The following is a 19453-nucleotide window of genomic DNA, read 5'->3' on the forward strand; positions in this document are numbered from 1 at the left end:
ATAGATAGATGGAGGGAGTGAATGATAGATAGATGGAGGGAGTGAATGATAGATAGATGGAGGGAGTGAATGATAGATAGATAGATGGAGGGAGTGAATGATAGATAGATAGATGGAGTGAGGTGAAGGATAGATAGATAGATGGAGGGAGTGAATGATAGATAGATGGAGGGTGTGAATGATAGATAGATGGAGGGAGTGAATGATAGATAGATGGAGGTAGGGAGTAAATGAATAGATAGATGGAGGGATGGAGTGAATGATAGATAGATGGGGGGATGGAGTGAATGATAGATAGATGGGGGGGATGGAAGTGAATGATAGATAGATGGAGGGAGGGAGTGAATGAGATAGATGGAGGGATGGAGTGAATGATAGATAGATGGAGGGAGGGAGTGAATGAGATAGATGGAGGGAGTGAATGATAGATAGATAGATAGATAGATAGATAGATGGAGGGAGTGAATGATAGATAGATAGATGGAGGGAGTGAATGATAGATAGATAGATGGAGGGAGTGAATGATAGATAGATAGATGGAGGGAGTGAATGATAGATAGATGGAGGGAGTGAATGATAGATAGATGGAGGGAGTGAATGATAGATAGATGGAGGGAGTGAATGATAGATAGATGGAGGGATGGAGTGAATGATAGATAGATGGGGGATGGAGTGAATGATAGATAGATGGAGGGAGTGAATGATAGATAGATGGAGGGAGGGAGTGAATGAGATAGATGGAGGGATGGAGTGAATGAGATAGATGGAAGGGAGTGAATGATAGATAGATAGATGGAGGGAGTGAATGATAGATAGATAGATGGAGGGAGTGAATGATAGATAGATAGATGGAGGGAGTGAATGATAGATAGATAGATGGAGGGAGTGAATGATAGATAGATGGAGGGGTGAATGATAGATAGATAGATAGATGGAGGGAGTGAATGATAGATAGATAGATGGAGGGAGTGAATGATAGATAGATAGATGGAGGGAGTGAATGATAGATAGATAGATGGAGGGAGTGAATGATAGATAGATAGATGGAGGGAGTGAATGATAGATAGATGGAGGGAGTGAATGATAGATAGATGGAGGGAGTGAATGATAGATGGAGGGAGTGAATGATAGATAGATGGAGGGAGGGAGTGAATGATAGATAGATGGAGGGAGTGAAAGATAGATAGAGGGAGGGAGTGAATGATAGATAGATGGAGGGAGTGAATGAGATAGATGGAGGAGTGAATGATAGATGGAAGGAGGGAGTGAATGATAGATAGATGGAGGGATGGAGTGAATGATAGATAGATGGAGGGAGTGAATGATAGATAGATGGAGGGATGGAGTGAATGATATATAGATGGAGGGAGTGAATGAGATAGATGGAGGGTGTGAATGATAGATAGATGGAGGGAGGGAGTGAATGATAGATAGATGGAGGGAGTGAATGAGATAGATGGAGGGATTGAATGAGATAGATGGAGGGAGGGGGGGAGTGAATGATAGATGGAGGGAGGGAGTGAATGAGATAGATGGAGGGAGTGAATGATAGATAGATGGAGGGAGTGAATGATAGATAGATGGAGGGAGGGAGTGAATGAGAGATGGAGGGATGGAGTGAATGATAGATAGATGGAGGGAGGGAGTGGATGAGATAGATGGAGGGAGTGAATGATAGATAGATAGATGGAGGGAGTGAATGATAGATAGATAGATGGAGGGAGTGAATGATAGATAGATAGATGGAGGGAGTGAATGATAGATAGATGGAGGGAGTGAATGATAGATAGATGGAGGGAGTGAATGATAGATAGATGGAGGGAGGGAGTGAATGATAGATAGATGGAGGGAGTGAAAGATAGATAGAGGGAGGGAGTGAATGATAGATAGATGGAGGGAGTGAATGAGATAGATGGAGGGAGTGAATGATAGATGGAGGGAGTGAATGAGATAGATGGAGGGTGTGAATGATAGATAGATGGAGGGAGGGAGTGAATGATAGATAGATGGAGGGAGTGAATGAGATAGATGGAGGGAGTGAATGATAGATGGAGGGAGGGAGTGAATGATAGATAGATGGAGGGAGTGAATGATAGATGGAGGGAGGGAGTGAATGAGATAGATGGAGGGAGTGAATGAGATAGATGGAGGGAGTCAATGATAGATAGATGGAGGGAGTGAATGATAGATAGATGGAGGGAGTGAATGATAGATGGAAGGAGGGAGTGAATGATAGATAGATGGAGGGATGGAGTGAATGATAGATAGATGGAGGGAGTGAATGATAGATAGATGGAGGGATGGAGTGAATGATAGATAGATGGAGGGAGTGAATGAGATAGATGGAGGGTGTGAATGATAGATAGATGGAGGGAGGGAGTGAATGATAGATAGATGGAGGGAGTGAATGAGATAGATGGAGGGAGTGAATGAGATAGATGGAGGGAGGGGGGGAGTGAATGATAGATGGAGGGAGGGAGTGAATGAGATAGATGGAGGGAGTGAATGATAGATAGATGGAGGGAGTGAATGATAGATAGATGGAGGGAGTGAATGAGATAGATGGAGGGAGTGAATGAGATAGATGGAGGGAGTGAATGAGATAGATGGAGGGAGTGAATGATACATGGAAGGAGGGAGTGAATGATAGATAGATGGAGGGATGGAGTGAATGATAGATAGATGGAGGGAGTGAATGAGATAGATGGAGGGTGTGAATGATAGATAGATGGAGGGAGGGAGTGAATGATAGATAGATGGAGGGAGGGAGTGAATGATAGATAGATGGAGGGAGTGAATGAGATAGATGGAGGGAGTGAATGATAGATGGAGGGAGGGAGTGAATGAGATAGATGGAGGGAGTGAATGATAGATGGAGGGAGGGAGTGAATGAGATAGATGGAGGGAGTGAATGATAGATAGATGGAGGGAGTGAATGATAGATAGATGGAGGGAGTGAATGATAGATAGATGGAGGGAGTGAATGAGATAGATGGAGGGAGTGAATGAGATAGATGGAGGGAGTGAATGATAGATGGAAGGAGGGAGTGAATGATAGATGGAGGGAGGGAGTGAATGAGATAGATGGAGGGAGTGAATGATAGATAGATGGAGGGATTGAATGATAGATAGATGGAGGTATTGGAAGATGGAGCATAGTGTACAGGATACAGCAGGGAAGCTGTATAGGAAACAGCAGGGAAGCTGTATAGGAAACAGCAGGGAAGCTGTATAGGAAACAGCAGGGAAGCCCAGATTCCAATCAGTGTTTTTAGTAGGAGGCCAGGCTTTCCTAAAGCTGATGAGCAGCAGTCTGAAAGGACGTTGCATGGTCCTGCTGTGGTCTGGCCTGGGAGATGGAATGCACTTGTGTCCAAAATGGGACCCTATACCCCTATATAGACCAGGGCTCTGGTCAAACGTAGTGCACTATGTAGGGTGCAATTTGGCATGGAGACACAGACAGGAAGGGTGCTCAACGATGCTTCCCAGGTGCTCAACGATGCAGCGGTTCATCTGAGAAGAGATGGAGGGCACAACAACCTTGACCTTCCTTAATGTACCATAAACATCATCTGGACTGCTGGTGCAGCGTTAGCTACGCTGCTACGCTAACTCAGGTGCGGTACCTACCGTGTGTTAAGTTGTACCTGGTCCCAGATAAAGAAGTGAATCCTCTACCTTTTAACCCAAAGTGAAACTGTACAACTACACTATGCTGTGTAGCCTTGGTCATTTCAAAGCAGGTTATTCTGACGCTAGTGCTATGCCATCCTTACCAACACAAAAACACACCTGCAGAGATTTAATTTCAAACCTCAGGGCTCTGCGCTGACTTTAAAAAAAAATACTGAACAAAAATATAAATGCAACATGTAAAGTGTTGGTCCCATGTTTCATGAACTGATATAAAAGATCCCATATTTTTTTTCCATACACACACAAATCTTATTTCTCTCAAATGTTATTAACAAATGTGTTTACATCTGTGTTAGAGAACATTTCTCCTTTGTCAAGAAAATCCATCCACCTGACAGGTGTGGCACATCAAGAAGCTGATTAAACAGCATGATCATTACACAGGTGCACCTTGTGCTGGGAACAATAAAAGGTCTCTTTAAAATATGCAGTTTTGTCACACAACATAATGCTACAGATGTCTCATTCTGATTGGCTTGGCTCCCCAAGTGGGTGGACCTGGCTCCCAAGTGGGTGGGCCTATGCCCTACCAGGCTCATACATGGCTGTTCCCCAGCCCAGTTATGTGAAATCTACAGATTAGGGCCTCATTTATTTCAATTGATTTCATTATATGAATTGTAACTCATTAAAAGGAATTTAGGAACACATTTTTTTGGAGGTGGGAGACTTAAAAAAAAAAAAAAATATTTTTAGGTACACTGATACTCCAGGTCGCACGGCAAAATATTTAGCCGTATATGTGAGTAAAATGGTCACACTGCAGAGTCCTGCATCCTCCTTCTCATTGATTGTTGCCAGCTGACCTACCCTTTAAGATAATGACTTTGATTAAATAGAAACATACCTGCTCTGCCCTGCAGTTATACATGTCAGAGAGGGAGAGAAGGAGGAGGAGGAGGGTCCAGAGCACCCCTCTGTCTCTCTGTTGATCCCTCATAGGAGGAATAGAAAGAGGAGGAGGAGGGGGAGGGTCCAGAGCACCCCTCTGTCTCTCTGTTGATCCCTCATAGAAGGAGTAGAAAGAGGAGGGGGAGGGTCCAGAGCACCCTCTGTCTCTCTGTTGATCCCTCATAGGAGGAATAGAAAGAGGAGGAGGAGGGGGAGGGTCCAGAGCACCCCTCTGTCTCTCTGTTGATCCCTCATAGGAGGAGTAGAAAGAGGAAGAGGAGGGGGAGGGTCCAGAGCACCCCTCTGTCTCTCTGTTGATCCCTCATAGGAGGAGTAGAAAGAGGAAGAGGAGGGGGCGGGTCCAGAGCACCCCTCTGTCTCTCTGTTGATCCCTCATAGGAGGAATAGAAAGAAGAGGAGGAGGGGGAGGGTCCAGATCACCCCTCTGTCTCTCTGTTGATCCCTCATAGGAGGAATAGAAAGAGGAGGAGGAGGGGGAGGGTCCAGAGCACCCCTCTATCTCTCTGTTGATCCCTCATAGGAGGAGTAGAAAGAGGAAGAGGAGGGGGAGGGTCCAGAGCACCCCTCTGTCTCTCTGTTGATCCCTCATAGGAGGAATAGAAAGAGGAGGAGGAGGGGGAGGGTCCAGAGCACCCCTCTGTCTCTCTGTTGATCCCTCATAGGAGGAATAGAAAGAGGAGGAGGAGGGGGAGGGTCCAGAGCACCCCTCTATCTCTCTGTTGATCCCTCATAGGAGGAGTAGAAAGAGGAGGAGGAGGGGGAGGGTCCAGAGCACCCCTCTGTGTTGATCCCTCATAGGAGGAATAGAAAGAGGAGGAGGAGGAGGGGGAGGGTCCAGAGCACCCCTCTGTGTTGATCCCTCATAGGAGGAGTAGAAAGAGGAGGAGGGTCCAGAGCACCCCTCTGTGTTGATCCCTCATAGGAGGAATATAAAGAGGAGGAGGGTCCAGAGCCCCCCTCTGTGTTGATCCCTCATAGGAGGAATAGAAAGAGGAGGAGGGTCCAGAGCACCCCGCTGTGTTGATCCCTCACATGATGACGATTGTGAGTCACTGTAGTCAGTTATATAACAAAACCTCTCATCTCTCTCCTCTCTCCCTCCCGCTCTCATCTCTCTCCTCTCTCCCTCTCACTCTCATCTCTCTCCTCTCTCCCTCTCTTTCTCTCTCATTCCAGATCTCCCTCTCTCTCTTTATTTCCCTCTTTCTCTCTCTCCTGCTCTCATCGCTCTCCTCTCTCCCTCTCTTTCTCTCTCGTTCCTGATCTCCCTCTCTCTCTTTATTTCCCTCTTTCTCTCCCTCCCGCTCTCATCTCTCTCTCCCTCCCTCTCTGATCTGCCTGAGAGCTCCTTCCTCTTCACTGAGCAGGTAATACTCCTTCACATTGCTGTGCCAATAATAGCAGACAAGCCTAGTCCTGCATGCCCTTCCTTCCTTCCTTCCCTCCCACCCAGCTAAACAGAAGGAGGTTGTTGATGTTGCGTGTTTTCTTCCCACTTCAGCACTATTGTTGTGATGTCATGATGTTGATGGTGGTATTATAGGAAGTAAAACAATCTTTAACATTGCTGTTTATTTAACGTTAATGTTATACAGTACGGGCTTCATAATCAGAGAGCCAACATTACCAACATGTCAACAACGGCTATAAAATGCTATGAGGCTGTCTGTGGAGAACGGTATATTCATTGACCTGTTTCTTTGCCAGATCTGATTTGTGTGAGTGCCAGTCATGTTTGGGATGACAACCAAAGGAAGAGGTGTTGGCGTATGAAGCACAAACAAACAGATCTGTGCTAACAGTCACTAACAGTTTAACAGTTGCTAAGAAGATACCTGCGGCTAACAGTTGACTTGTTATGTTGCTGGAGATGGTATGAGATTATACCAAGTGGAGAGACAGTAGGAACACCCTGCTAGGCTGTGTTTCTAGAGGTGTGATGCTAATAGCCTGGGTCTGGAACACCACTATGTAGTGTTTCTAGAGGTGTGATGCTAATAGCCTGGGTCTGGAACACCACTATGTAGTGTTTCTAGAGGTGTGATGCTAATAGCCTGGGTCTGGAACACCACTATGTCGTGTTTCTAGAGGTGTGATGCTAATAGCCTGGGTCTGGAACACCACTATGTCGTGTTTCTAGAGGTGTGATGCTAATAGCCTGGGTCTGGAACACCACTATGTCGTGTTTCTAGAGGTGTGATGCTAATAGCCTGGGTCTGGAACACCACTATGTAGTGTTTCTAGAGGTGTGATGCTAATAGCCTGGGTCTGGAACACCACTATGTAGTGTTTACAGAATGACTACACTGTTAACCACAAACCATTACAACAGGAGGAGGAGGTGGAGGAGGTGGAGGAGGAGAAGATAAGAGAGAGAGAGGACAAGGAGGAAGAGGAGAGGAGAGGAGAGGGAGGAGGAGGAGTGGAGAGAAGAGAGAGAGAGGACAGGGAGGAGGAGGAGAGGAGAGGAAGGAAGAGGAGAGGGAGGAGGAGGAGGGGAGAGGGAGAGAAGAGAGAGGACAGGGAGGAGGAGGAGGAGAGGGGAGAGAAGAGAGGGAGAGGGAGGGGGAGGGTAGAGGGAGGAGGAGGAGGGTAGAGGGAGAGAAGAGAGAAGACAGGGAGGAGGAGGAGAGGGAGAGAAGAGAGAGAGGACAGGGAGGAGGAGAGGACAAGGAGGAGGAGGAGAGGGAGAGAAGTGAGAGAGGACAGGGAGGAGGAGGAGAGCAACAAGAGAGGAGAGGGAGAGAAGTGAGAGAGGACAGGGAGGAGGAGGAGAGGACAAGGAGGAGGAGAGCAACAGGAGAGGAGAGGGAGAGAAGTGAGAGAGGACAGGGAGGAGGAGGAGAGGACAAGGAGGAGGAGAGCAACAGGAGAGGAGAGGGAGGAGGAGGAGGGGAGGGGAGAGAAGAGAGGGAGGGGGGGAGGAGGAGGGTAGAGGGAGGAGGAGTAATAGGGCATTGTGAGTAGGGCTGGGCGAAATGGCCTAAAAGTAGTATCTACATTTTTTTTCAGAGGTTTGGACGATTCACAACATACATCTAGATTTCTTGTTTTCTCTGTACAAATTTAAAAAGGCATAATTCTTAATAGATTTTTCTTCATAAAAAAAAATATGCAGGCCTATTTGTGCAAAACAAATGAACACACACCCACACGTCTATTCTATTGTTTCGGAATTTTGACCACTACCTGTTGCCATTTGTCATTAATATAATCGTTTTGATTGAAAATGTGTTAATTTGTTTTTATGATTAAAACAGCCTTTGATATTGGATTGGCAGAATGACACAACTACTAACACATTAGCCTACAGTTGGCCTGAACATAACTTTCTTGAATACACTTTAATTATCCACTGTCACACTGACCGATGGCGAGGTGAAGCTCAAAGCACTGCAGCATTCACATTTGTTGACCCTATTGTACGTCATCTAAGGTTTTTGTGTTGGACCCGCAATCGGTTGACACACAACATGCTCTTGAATTTCTTTAAATATTTTTATTAATTCACCATTATTTAACCAGGTAGGCTAGTTGAGAACACCTTTATTTAACCAGGTAGGCTAGTTGAGAACACCTTTATTTAACCAGGTAGGCTAGTTGAGAACACCTTTATTTAACCAGGTAGGCCAGTTGAGAACACCTTTATTTAACCAGGTAGGCTAGTTGAGAACACCTTTATTTAACCAGGTAGGCCAGTTGAGAACACCTTTATTTAACCAGGTAGGCCAGTTGAGAACAAGTTCTCATTTACAACTGCGACCTGGCCAAGAATAAAGCAAAGCAGTGCGACACAAACAACAACACAGAGTTACACATGGAATAAACAAATGTACAGTCAATAACACAATAGAAAACTCTATATACAGTGTGTTCAAATGTATTTAAGATTAGGGAGGTAAAGCAATAAATAGGCCATAGTGAAGAAATAATGACAATTTAGCAATTAAACACTGGAATGATAGATGTGCAGAAGATGAATGTGCAAGTAGAGATACTGGGGAGAAGAAAAAAACAAAAACAATATGGGGATGAGGTAGTTGGGTGGGCTATTTACAGATGGGCTATGTACAGGTGCAATGATCGGTAAACTGCTCTGACAGCTGATGCTTAAAGTTAGTGAGGGAGATATGCATCTCCAGCTTCAGTGATTTTTGCAATTTCTTCCAGTCATTGGCAGCAGAGAACTGGAAGGAAAGGCGGCCAAAGGAGGAGTGGACTTTGGAGGGTTACACGTAGGTATTTGTAGTTGTCCACATATTATATCTCACTTGTCATCCCCAAAGCCAACACTTCCTTTGGCCGCTTTCCTTCCAGTTCTCTGCTGCCAATAACTGGAACGAATTGCAAAAATCACTGAAGCTGGAGTCTTTATTCTCCCTCTCTAACTTTAAGCATCAGCTGTCAAAGTAGCTTACCGATCACTGTACCTGTACACAGCCAATCTGTAAATCGCCCACCCAACTACCTCATCCCCATATTGTTATTTATCCTCTTGATCTTTTTCACCCCAGTATCTCTACTTGCACATCATCATCTGCACATCTATCACTCTAGCGTTAATTCTAAATTGTAATTATTTCACCTCTGTGGCCTATTTATTGCCTTACCTCCCTACTCTTCTACATTTGCACACACTGTACATAGATTTTTCTATTGTGTTATTGACTGTGCGTTTGTTTATGTGTAACTCTGTTGTTGTTTTTGTCGCACTGCTTTGCTTTATCTTGGCCAGGTCGCAGTTGTAAATGAGAACTTGTTCTCAACTGGCCTACCTGGTTAAATAAAGGTTAAATAAATAAATATAAATAAATAAAAAATGGTGGGGTATGGTTCACCTTTATCTCCTGAATGTTCTGTCAAACATGCCATGTCATTGTTTGTGTAAATCAAAAGGGATGCTGTCAAAGAGTGACTAAATTCAATGACTTGCATTCCTATCCTTCTTTTTAAAATCATACAGGTTTATGTCTGTCCATCTTCCCGTTTCCTGTTTCCTGTCTCTCCCAGGTTCTCTTTCTAGCAGTCCTGCTTTAAAGTCTGCTTTATTTCTCCTTTATACCTCATAAATGCCCTTTTCCACATTTAATATGAGGGCATCTTAGTCGTCCTCTGTCAGTTTACATGATATCTTCTCCGACTTTACTGTTTGAATTCTTCCTCTTTTTCTCTATATAGAGTGAGAGGAAGAACACTATGGCAGTATACATATTTACATCCTGGTCTTCCTCCTCTGTTTCTATAGGGCGAGAGGAAGATGAGTAGTGGTGAAGCTCCTCCCACCATCACCATGGCTCTGATCAACCCCCAGACCCCCTCCACCTCGGCCGACACCAAACAGTCTTCCACTCAGCAGCTGTCCATCAGTGTGTGAGTAAAACTGGAGAAACATTAGAGTAACGTAGTAGTAACATTGTAGTAACTATGGAGTAATACAGTAGTAAAATGGTAGTAACAACCTCCGCTGATACCAAGCAGTTCGCCGCCTAGCAATTCCATCAGCTTTTGAACACTGGACTGACACTGGACAGACACTGGACTAACACTGGACAAACACTGGACTAACACTGGACAAACACTGGACTAACACTGGACAAACACTGGACTAACACTGGACAAACACTGGACAAACACTGGACTAACACTGGACAAACACTGGACAAACACTGGACTAACACTGGACAAACACTGGACTAACACTGGACAAACACTGGACTAACACTGGACAAACACTGGACAAACACTGGACAGACACTGGACAAACACTGGACAAACACTGGACAAACACTGGACTAACACTGGACTAACACTGGACTAACACTGGACAAACACTGGACAAACACTGGACAAACACTGGACTGACACTGGACAAACACTGGACAAACACTGGACAAACACAGGACTAGTAACAGCTGTAGCCTTGGAGCAACACTGCAGGAACACAGTAGTAATAACCAGAGTAGTAACACCAGAATGGAGTAGTGTGACACTGGTTCAACACTAGAAATCATAAGGAAAGGTCATTTCAAACATTAGATATGGAATGTGTCATCTATACAGTGACTTCCTTATAGTGTGTCTGTGTCTACAGTGACTTCCTTACAGTGTGTCTGTATCTACAGTGACTTCCTTAGTGTGTCTGTGTCTACAGTGACTTCCTTAGTGTGTCTGTATCTACAGTGACTTCCTTAGTGTGTCTGTATCTACAGTGACTTCCTTACAGTGTGTCTGTATCTACAGTGACTTCCTTACAGTGTGTCTGTATCTACAGTGACTTTGGAAAGTATTCAGACCCCTTGACTTTTTCCACATTTTGTTAGGTTACAGCCTTATTCTAAAATTGATTACATTTTTTTTTGCTTATCAATCTACACACAATACCCCATAATGAAATCACAATACCCCATAATGACATCACAATACCCCATAATGACATCACAATACCCCATAATGACATCACAATACCACACAATGACATCACAATACCACACAATGACATCACAATACCACACAATGACATCACAATACCCCATAATGACATCACAATACCCCATAATGACATCTCAATACCCCATAATGACATCTCAATACCCCATAATGACATCTCAATACCCCATAATGTCATCACAATACCCCATAACGACATCGCAATACCCCATAATGACAAAGCAAAAATAGTTGTTTATACATTTTTGCCTCAAGCTTGGCACACCTGTATTTGGAGAGTTTCTCCCATTCTTCTCTGCAGATCCTCTCAAGCTCTGTCAGTTTGGACGGGGAGCGTTATTGCACAGTTATTTGAAGGTCTCTCCAGAGTTGTTAGATCGGGTTCAAGTCCAGGTTCTAGCTGGGCCACTCAAGGACATGTCCCAAAGCCACTCCTGCGTTGTCTTGGCTGTGTGCTTAGGGTTGTTGTCCTGTTGGAAGTTGAACCTTTGTGAGCGCTCTGGAGCAGGTTTTCATCAAGGATCTCTCTGTACTTTGCTCTGTTCATCTTTCCCTCAATCCTCCCAGTCCCTGCTGCTGAAAAACATCCTGTCTCTGAGCTCTATGGACAATTCCTTCGACCTCATGGCTTGGTTTTTGCTCTGACATGCACTGTCAACTGTGGGACATTGTATAGACAGGCGTGTGCCTTTCCAAAGCATGTCCAATCAATTGAATTCACCACAGGTGGACTCCAATCAAGTTGTAGAAACATCTCAAGGATGATCAATGGAAACAGTATACCCCTGAGCTCAATTTGGAGTCTCATAGCAAAGAGTCTGAATAGTTATGTAAATAAGGTAATTCTGTTTTTCATTTTTAATAAATGTGCATATAATTTGTCATTATAGGGTATTGTGATGTCATTATGGGGTATTGTGATGTCATTATGGGGTATTGTGATGTCATTATGGGGTATTGTGTGTAGATTGATGAGGAAAAAATATAATTGAATCCATTCTAGAATAAGGCTGTAACATAACAACATTTTGAAAAAGAGAAGGGGTCTGAATACTTTCCAAATGCTCTGTATGTGAGATTGTTGTAACCTAACATGTAATCCGTTCTTCAGGTGTGCTGCTCTGTACTCCTACAAGCCCCGTCGTTCTGAGGAACTGGAGCTGAGGAAGGGGGAGATGGTGGGGGTGTATGGGAAGTTTAAGGAGGGCTGGCTCCGAGGCCTCTCTCTACGGACGGGCAAAGTGGGCATCCTCCCCGGCAACTACGTTACACCTGTCCTCAGGTAAGTGGGCATTCTGCCCGGCAACTACGTCACACCTGTCCTCAGGTATGTGGGCATCCTGCCCGGCAACTACGTCACACCTGTCCTCAGGTAAGTGGGCATTCTGCCCGGCAACTACGTCACACCTGTCCTCAGGTAAGTGGGCATCCTCCCTGGCAACTACGTCACACCTGTCCTCAGGTAAGTGGGCATTCTGCCCGGCAACTACGTCACACCTGTCCTCAGGTAAGTGGGCATTCTGCCCGGCAACTACGTCACACCTGTCCTCAAGTAAGTGGGCATCCTGCCCGGCAACTACGTCACACCTGTCCTCAGGTAAGTGGGCATCCTGCCCGGCAACTACGTCACACCTGTCCTCAGGTAAGTGGGCATTCTGCCCGGCAACTATGTCACACCTGTTCTCAGGTAAGTGGGCATCCTGCCTGGCAACTACGTCACACCTGTCCTCAGGTAAGCGGGAGAGCCATTTCTACCGGTTTCATTACGCAGACCATGAGAAACGAGTGGCAATTGATATTTGGATTGTAATGCTGTGGTTAAAGTTATCAGAGGGATCAGCCTTTCTGTTAGCTGATGTGGGGCTCATCAGATCAGTGACACTACTTTCCTACATTGGTTCCATCTTTTTTGACTTTCATTTGTGTCATGGACACCCAAGTAATTGATTTTGACACCTACTGTATATCTATTTATTCCCTGCCTAACACAGAACCTCTGCCAGGCTCTTGGATTCCAAGGCAGTGACAGCAGGCCCTGGTACAGTCTCTGGAGGAAGAACCTCCTCCTCCTCCAAAACGCCAGCGGTGGTTCTAGCTCTCGACAGGGTCAACTCAGATGGCACTAGTTACTCTACTGGACAACGGGTTCCGCAGCAGTCTGTTTCCATGGCCACGCTGCCTATGATATCATCAGGCGGCGCCACCAGACAATCCCTGCATGGGGTGAGCTCGGAGGGATGGGACACAGTGAGGAGGGTCTTCCATCGTTCACACAGAGGTAAGAGTGAAAGAAGTTTGTAACTCTACAAAGTTCAATTTTCAGGTGTTGGGTGGTTCCACAGTTCCTTAGTGCTGTATTCTTAGTCTCAACAATGTTGGTTGGTTATTATCCTAACATTATGCAGTATTGACCAGTCAGAAATATTAAACCTGGAAAGAAGGCTTCTCTATTCAGTATTGACCAGTCAGAGATAGTAAACCTGTCTATTCTAGTTGATATGTCAGATCGCACAATGTGGAACCCAGAACAGGGCAGTGGAAATTACATTGCGTTGATTTGACAAGGATCCATTTTGAGTGACTTCAAAGTATGTTTCATGTCCTCTCAGGCTCATCTCAGCGGGGAAAACACTACCCCCACACCACCATCTCATCCAGCTCAGCCCTTCAATCCCAGACCCACAGTCAGAGCTCATCCCAGAGCTCGTCCCAGAGCTCGTCCCAGAGCTCGTCCCAGTGCAGTAACCACTACCCCCACACTACCACCGCCACCTCAGGTCTTCAGCCCCATTCTCAGTCCCAATCTCACAGCCAGAACTTTAGCCACATCCAGGGCCCTGGCTTCTCCCCTGCTCTGCTCAGGAAGAAACAACACATGAGCATCCTGCCCAATCACTACAGATCTCTGGCCTGGATGTCTGAAGGTCAAGCGCCCCCTAGTGGTAGATCTATGAAGCACAGGGACACGGCTGCCAGAGAGGTGTTTGATAGGCAGGTGTTGGAGACAAGGCAAGCAGCATCGAATGGTCAGCACTCCATACACTCTATCCTAGTGAGACCAGACGCCCTCAAGAACAACACAGAGAAGGTAACACGCACACCTGCCTTCTAGATCTTATTAAGTAGCTTAGAGGGATAGTTGACTGCTTTCATGTCTACTTTGACGTCTATTTTGTTTTTATTTATTTTGAAATTCTCTCTAGCCATGATCTCATTCACGTAGTACATGCTGACTACCACTGTCTGCTATATCCAGCATCAATCATCTTTATTCCTATTCCACTACTGTATCATAATGGCAACATTGTTTGTGTGTTTTTATCTCTCAGCCCACCAAGTCAGTGCGGTTCCTGACCCAGCCTGATTCCCCTGCACCACGGCCCAGGACCACCTCCCTGCCCTCGGGTAGCCAGCCCCCCGCCAGTACCCGGCCTGGTCCACCTCCCCTGGAGGTCTGGGCTCCATCACTCACACTGGGGCGAGATGGGCCTGGGATCATCCTGAAAGAAGGCAAGGCTCCTGTTCTTAGGAAAGGTCTGGAGACAAACCCCTCTGATGCTTTGACTTCCAATCAGAAACCTACCTCTTCATTATCATCATCAGCACCATCTGCGTCCATGCAGTCCAGCAGCCCTAGCAGGTAGGAGAGGAACCAGCACCTCCTTTTTCACAAACTGGCCTGCTTAGTGTCTGGCTTCAGGAAGTAGGATTTCTGTATTCTGTATGTGATGGTGGTCCTCTGTGGCTCACTTGCATCACAAGGGTAGTGAATTCCATTCCCGCTGGGGCCACTCCATACGTAAAATATATGCTTGACTATAAGTCTTTTTGAATAAAAGCGTCTGCTAAATGGCAAACAATCTCAGAAAAAAAAAGAAACGTCCTCTTACTGTCAACTACAGTGGGAGGACAGTTCTTTTTTTGGGGCTGCAGTGGGCCTAGTGGTTAGAGCGTTGGTTTTGTAACCGAAAGGTTGCAAGATCAAATCCCTGAGCTGACAGGGTTAAAAAAAAAATATTTGTATTTTAAATCTGTTGTTCTGCCCCTGAACAAGGCAGTTAACCCACTGTTCCTAGGCTGTCATTGTAAATAAAAATATGTTATTAACTGACTTGCCCAGTTAAATAAAGGTAAAAAAAACTGTGTTTATTTTCATCAAACGTGTAAATATTTGTATGAACATAACAAGATTCAACAACTGATACATAAACTGAACAAGTTCCACAGACATGTGACTAACAGAAATTGAACAATGTGTCCCTGAACAAAGGGGGGTCAACATCAAAGTAACAGTCAGTATCTGGTGTGGCCACCAGCTGCATTAAGTACTGCAGTGCATCTCCTCTTCATGGACTGCACCAGATTTGCCGGTTCTTGCTGTGAGATGTTACCCCACTCTTCCACAAAGGCACCTGCAAGTTCCCGGACATTTCTGGGGGAAATGGCCCTAGCCCTCACCCTCCGATCCAACAGGTCCCAGATGTGCTCAATGGGATTGAGATCTGGGCTCTTCGCTGGCCATGACAGAACGCTGACATTCCTGTCTTGCAGGAAATCACGCAAAGAATGAGCAGTATGGCTGGTGGCATTGTCATGCAGCAGGGTCATGTCAGGATGAACGTACAGCGTTGAGATTGCCTGCAATGACAACAAGCTCAGTTCGATGACGCTGTGACACACCGACCCAGACCATGAAGGACCCTCCACCTCCAAATCAATCCCGCTCCAGAGTGCAGGCCTCGATGTAACGCTCATTCCTACGACAATAAACTCGAATCCAACCATCACCCCTGGTGATACAAAACCGCGTCTCGTCAGTGAAGAGTTCTGTCTGGTCCAGCGATGGTGGGTTTGTGCCCATAGGCAACGTTGTTGCCAGTGATGTTTGGTGAGGAACTGCCTTACAACAGGCCTACAAGCCCTCAGTCCAGTCTCTGTCAGCCTATTGTGGACAGTCTGAGCACTGATGGAGGGATTGTGCGTTCCTGGTGTAACTCAGGCAGTTGTTGTTGCCATCCTGTACCTGTCCTGCAGGTGTGATGTTCGGATGTACCGATCCTGTGCAGGTGTTGTTTCACGTGGTTTGCCACTGCGAGGACGATCAGCTGTCCATCCTGTCTCAATGTAGAGCTGTCTTAGAAGTCTCACAGTTTATTGCAATTTATTGCCCTGGCCACATCTGCAGTCCTCATGCCTCCTTGCAGCATGCCTAAGGCACGTTCACGCAGATGAGCAGGGACCCTGGGCATCTTTCTTTTGGTGTATTTAAGAGCCAGTAGAAAGGCCTCTTTAGTGTCCTAAGTTTTCATAACTGTGACCTTAATTGTCTACCTTCTGTAAGCTGTTAGTGTCTTAAGGACCGTTCCACAGGTGCATGTTCATTAGTTGGTTATGTTTCATTGAACAAGCATGGGAAACAGTGTTTAAACCCTTTACAATGAATATCTGTGAAGTTATTTAGATTTTTATGAATTATCTTTGAAAGACAGGGTGCTGAGTTTATGTTTTGTGTTAGATAGACAATCTCTTTCTCTATTCCACTCATTCCCCTTTCTCTATCCCCCCTCAGACACAGAGTAGCGATGTCCTACCAGGCCCAGACAGAGTCAGAAATGAGCCTGATGCAGGGTGAGCCTGTCCTGCTTCATAGACATCGGCCTGACGGACGGGTTCTGCTCACCCAGGAGAGCAGTGGCCACACGGGCCTCTTCCATAGCAGTGTTCTACAGTTCCTAGACCGGTTCAGTTGACGGCCTGTAGTGTTTAGTTATTATAGGTGTGTTTTTCACATAGAAATAGAATGACTAGAATGGGGGAAGCTCCTTAGAACGCGACAATTTGATGTGCAACTCATACACTCATGGGTACACTCAATATGGCCGCCGGCCCACCCCATCACGTGACGTTGACTTGAAAAGGAATGTCCATTCTAGAAATTCTATTTCTATGGATCTCCACCTGTTGACACTGCCAAACGAGATGCCAAATCTGTGGAAGAGTGTGCGTGTGTATTTTTATGTGTGTTGAAAATAATATATTATATTACTGCCATATAGTGACCAAAATGCAAAGGGAAACAAGTTTCCCCCTTGAGATTCCTTGGACCTGTTTTAAACTGTAGACAGATAATTATAAGGTTCTGAGATATATTTGTGTATATGTTGATGTGCAGAAGCATGAGTTGCACATAGATCTACTGCATACAGTTATTTTTACCAATCCGTTGCACAAAACCACCTCAGACCAATGTTTTGCATAAAGATTGAGTGTTTTCTTTATTCAAGAGCTAAAGGACACACTGGTCAGTGCCTTTGCAAAGCCCGCAGAGTCTAGATTTGAAAAACAACAACAGTGCTTTTACCAGAGGCTAAATGTATATTAAGTGATGATCATATAGTGGTAATAAACAATGCTTTCGTCAACTATAGCATGTGTTTGTTACATTCTCAACATGATTTTGCTGAATAACTGCACACCCATGTTATGTATCAGACTTTTCTGATAAGAGACACACATGTCCTCTAAGGGATTCTCCTTCTCTGCTCTTTGAGTGCTGAAAATAAATAATTTATGACACATTATAGCAAAAAGACTCGTTTTTTTTGGCTGTTGCATGGATCGTGTTCTCCTGTTCTGTTTTTCATCTTACTCTTTCTTACTCACATTTTAGGTGAATACAAAACTGTGACGTTGTTCACTAAGACAAACATAGTGAGCCAGGCCTTTTGCCTCCACTTATAGCTATGCCATCTCCACTGTCCTTAACTGTACACTACCAAGCTATTGCCCCCCATCATTTTACTGCGCAGCCGCAGATTCAATGTGTCCAGACGTGACAACAAACGTTATCAGCATCGGAGAAAATGGGCACAGTATTGGCATCTAAATCATTTTGATAAGATAAAAACTTCCATCAAAACACGTTTGCTTTTGTCTCATATGATTTTATAATCAAAACTGAAGTCTTAAAATGCCGGTAAGTGGACTCTTTTGTATTTCTCTGTATTTGTGTTTTTCAGAGGGGTCCTCCCTTCTTTTTTCTGATGTGATGCTAACTACCTTACCTTGCTATAGTTAGCTTCGTTTTGGATGAGTTAGCATTAGCTATTTTCAATCTGTTTTTAGACCAGTGTCTTTATATTTGATATAGATGTAGCCACGTTAAAACTAGGATGCAACAAGCTCTTCCAGCCAAGTTGTGTTATTCGTTGTGCATAGCGATGCTGCAGCTGGTTAGTTAACATGCTAACATTAGCTTCCTTGCATGCAATACATTGCAGTATAGCGAGCCAGCTAACTAACTAGCTACGTGCCAGCACGTATTGATTGGTCATCCATTGAACTAGCGACTAGATGTTTCAACTATCTTGACAGTTAATTTGCTACCTAACTAACTGTCTTTGCTAACGTTAGCTGTACTGTAATGTTAGCTTGCTAACTGAATTCATTGAGACAAGTTAGTCAGCCAGTTTGATCTCTTCCTTTGCTGTGGTGAGGTTAATAACGTTCGCTATGAGCAGTGTTTTCATATTGCATTACATGACATCATGCTGAGCCATCGGCTCTGACATCACGTAAGCTACTAGGTGGCTGGCATCATGAATAGTTATTTCCCTCCCGTGCAGAGCAACAAGATGGACAAATCTGACAAGCCGGAGGTCATGGACAGCGTCAAAGTGGTTGTGCGATGTCGCCCGCTGAACCAGAAGGAGAGGAGTATGGGCCACAAGCAGGCCGTCAGTGTGGATGAGAACCGAGGGACCATAACCGTCAACAAATTAGAGACCACCCACGAACCCCCCAAGACCTTCACATTTGACACGGTGTTCGGACCGGACAGCAAACAGCTGGACGTTTACAATCTGACAGCCCGCCCCATCATAGACTCAGTATTGGAGGGTTACAATGGTAAATGGAGAGAGGATTTGAAATGATCTGAATGATGGAAACGCTTTTTCCTATTTGCTGATGCTGACACGCCATGTAAAACAACACAGCTGCATGTGTTGACTGACTGACAATGACAGGCCTATTATCAGATGGCTTTTGTGAATACCTTTTCAGCATAGCCCCCCCCCCCCCATTGTTTATAAGTGATAGCCTCCATTCAGTTGTAGTGATGTGTGCTGTCAGTGTGTATTCAGATTAGGAGTGTTTCTGTTTCATCCACCACAGATTAAGCCTAGTAGATATTCTCCATGGATTCTTTTTAGTCCAGGACTAGGCTCAATCTGGCTGGGGAATCGCCTCCTTAGTGTTTTAATACTGACCCTGTGTTTACTCCAGGGACCATCTTCGCGTACGGACAGACAGGGACAGGAAAGACGTTCACCATGGAGGGAGTGAGGGCAGTGCCAGAGCTCCGAGGAATAATCCCCAACTCCTTTGCTCATGT

At 45.1% G+C, this 19453-nt stretch overlaps 2 protein-coding genes across 5 annotated transcripts in view; both read left to right on the forward strand.

Moving 5' to 3' along the window:
- Positions 1 to 17648, forward strand: part of LOC118946054 (E3 ubiquitin-protein ligase SH3RF3) — a 32449-nt gene extending 14801 nt beyond the window's left edge. For 2 of the 3 annotated variants that reach the window (XM_090220763.1, XM_090220764.1), the window contains 6 exons: positions 9857 to 9981; positions 12170 to 12340; positions 13050 to 13336; positions 13668 to 14146; positions 14388 to 14698; positions 16628 to 17648. In XM_090220763.1, the coding sequence (XP_090076889.1) occupies positions 9869 to 9981; positions 12170 to 12340; positions 13050 to 13336; positions 13668 to 14146; positions 14388 to 14698; positions 16628 to 16808 (1542 nt within the window). In that variant the 5' untranslated portion in view covers positions 9857 to 9868 and the 3' untranslated portion in view covers positions 16809 to 17648. Of the gene's footprint in view, positions 1 to 5707; positions 5979 to 9856; positions 9982 to 12169; positions 12341 to 13049; positions 13337 to 13667; positions 14147 to 14387; positions 14699 to 16627 lie in introns of those variants that run through there. The other variant, XM_036970269.2, reaches the window with a different exon arrangement.
- A 202-nt stretch (positions 17649 to 17850) lies between these two features.
- The window catches only part of LOC110504546 (kinesin-like protein KIF3A), a 33767-nt gene continuing 32164 nt past the window's right edge, over positions 17851 to 19453 (forward strand). For both annotated transcript variants that reach the window (XM_090220760.1, XM_090220759.1), the window contains exons 1-3: positions 17851 to 18034; positions 18684 to 18966; positions 19345 to 19453. The exon at positions 19345 to 19453 is cut by the window's right edge and continues 36 nt beyond it. In XM_090220760.1, coding sequence (XP_090076886.1) covers positions 18029 to 18034; positions 18684 to 18966; positions 19345 to 19453 — 398 coding nt within the window. In that variant the 5' untranslated portion in view covers positions 17851 to 18028. The remainder of the gene's footprint in view (positions 18035 to 18683; positions 18967 to 19344) is intronic.

Source organism: Oncorhynchus mykiss, chromosome 25 (genome assembly GCF_057628025.1).
Source record: "Oncorhynchus mykiss isolate SJ-2025 chromosome 25, ASM5762802v1, whole genome shotgun sequence".
Taxonomy (NCBI): Eukaryota; Metazoa; Chordata; class Actinopteri; order Salmoniformes; family Salmonidae; genus Oncorhynchus; species Oncorhynchus mykiss.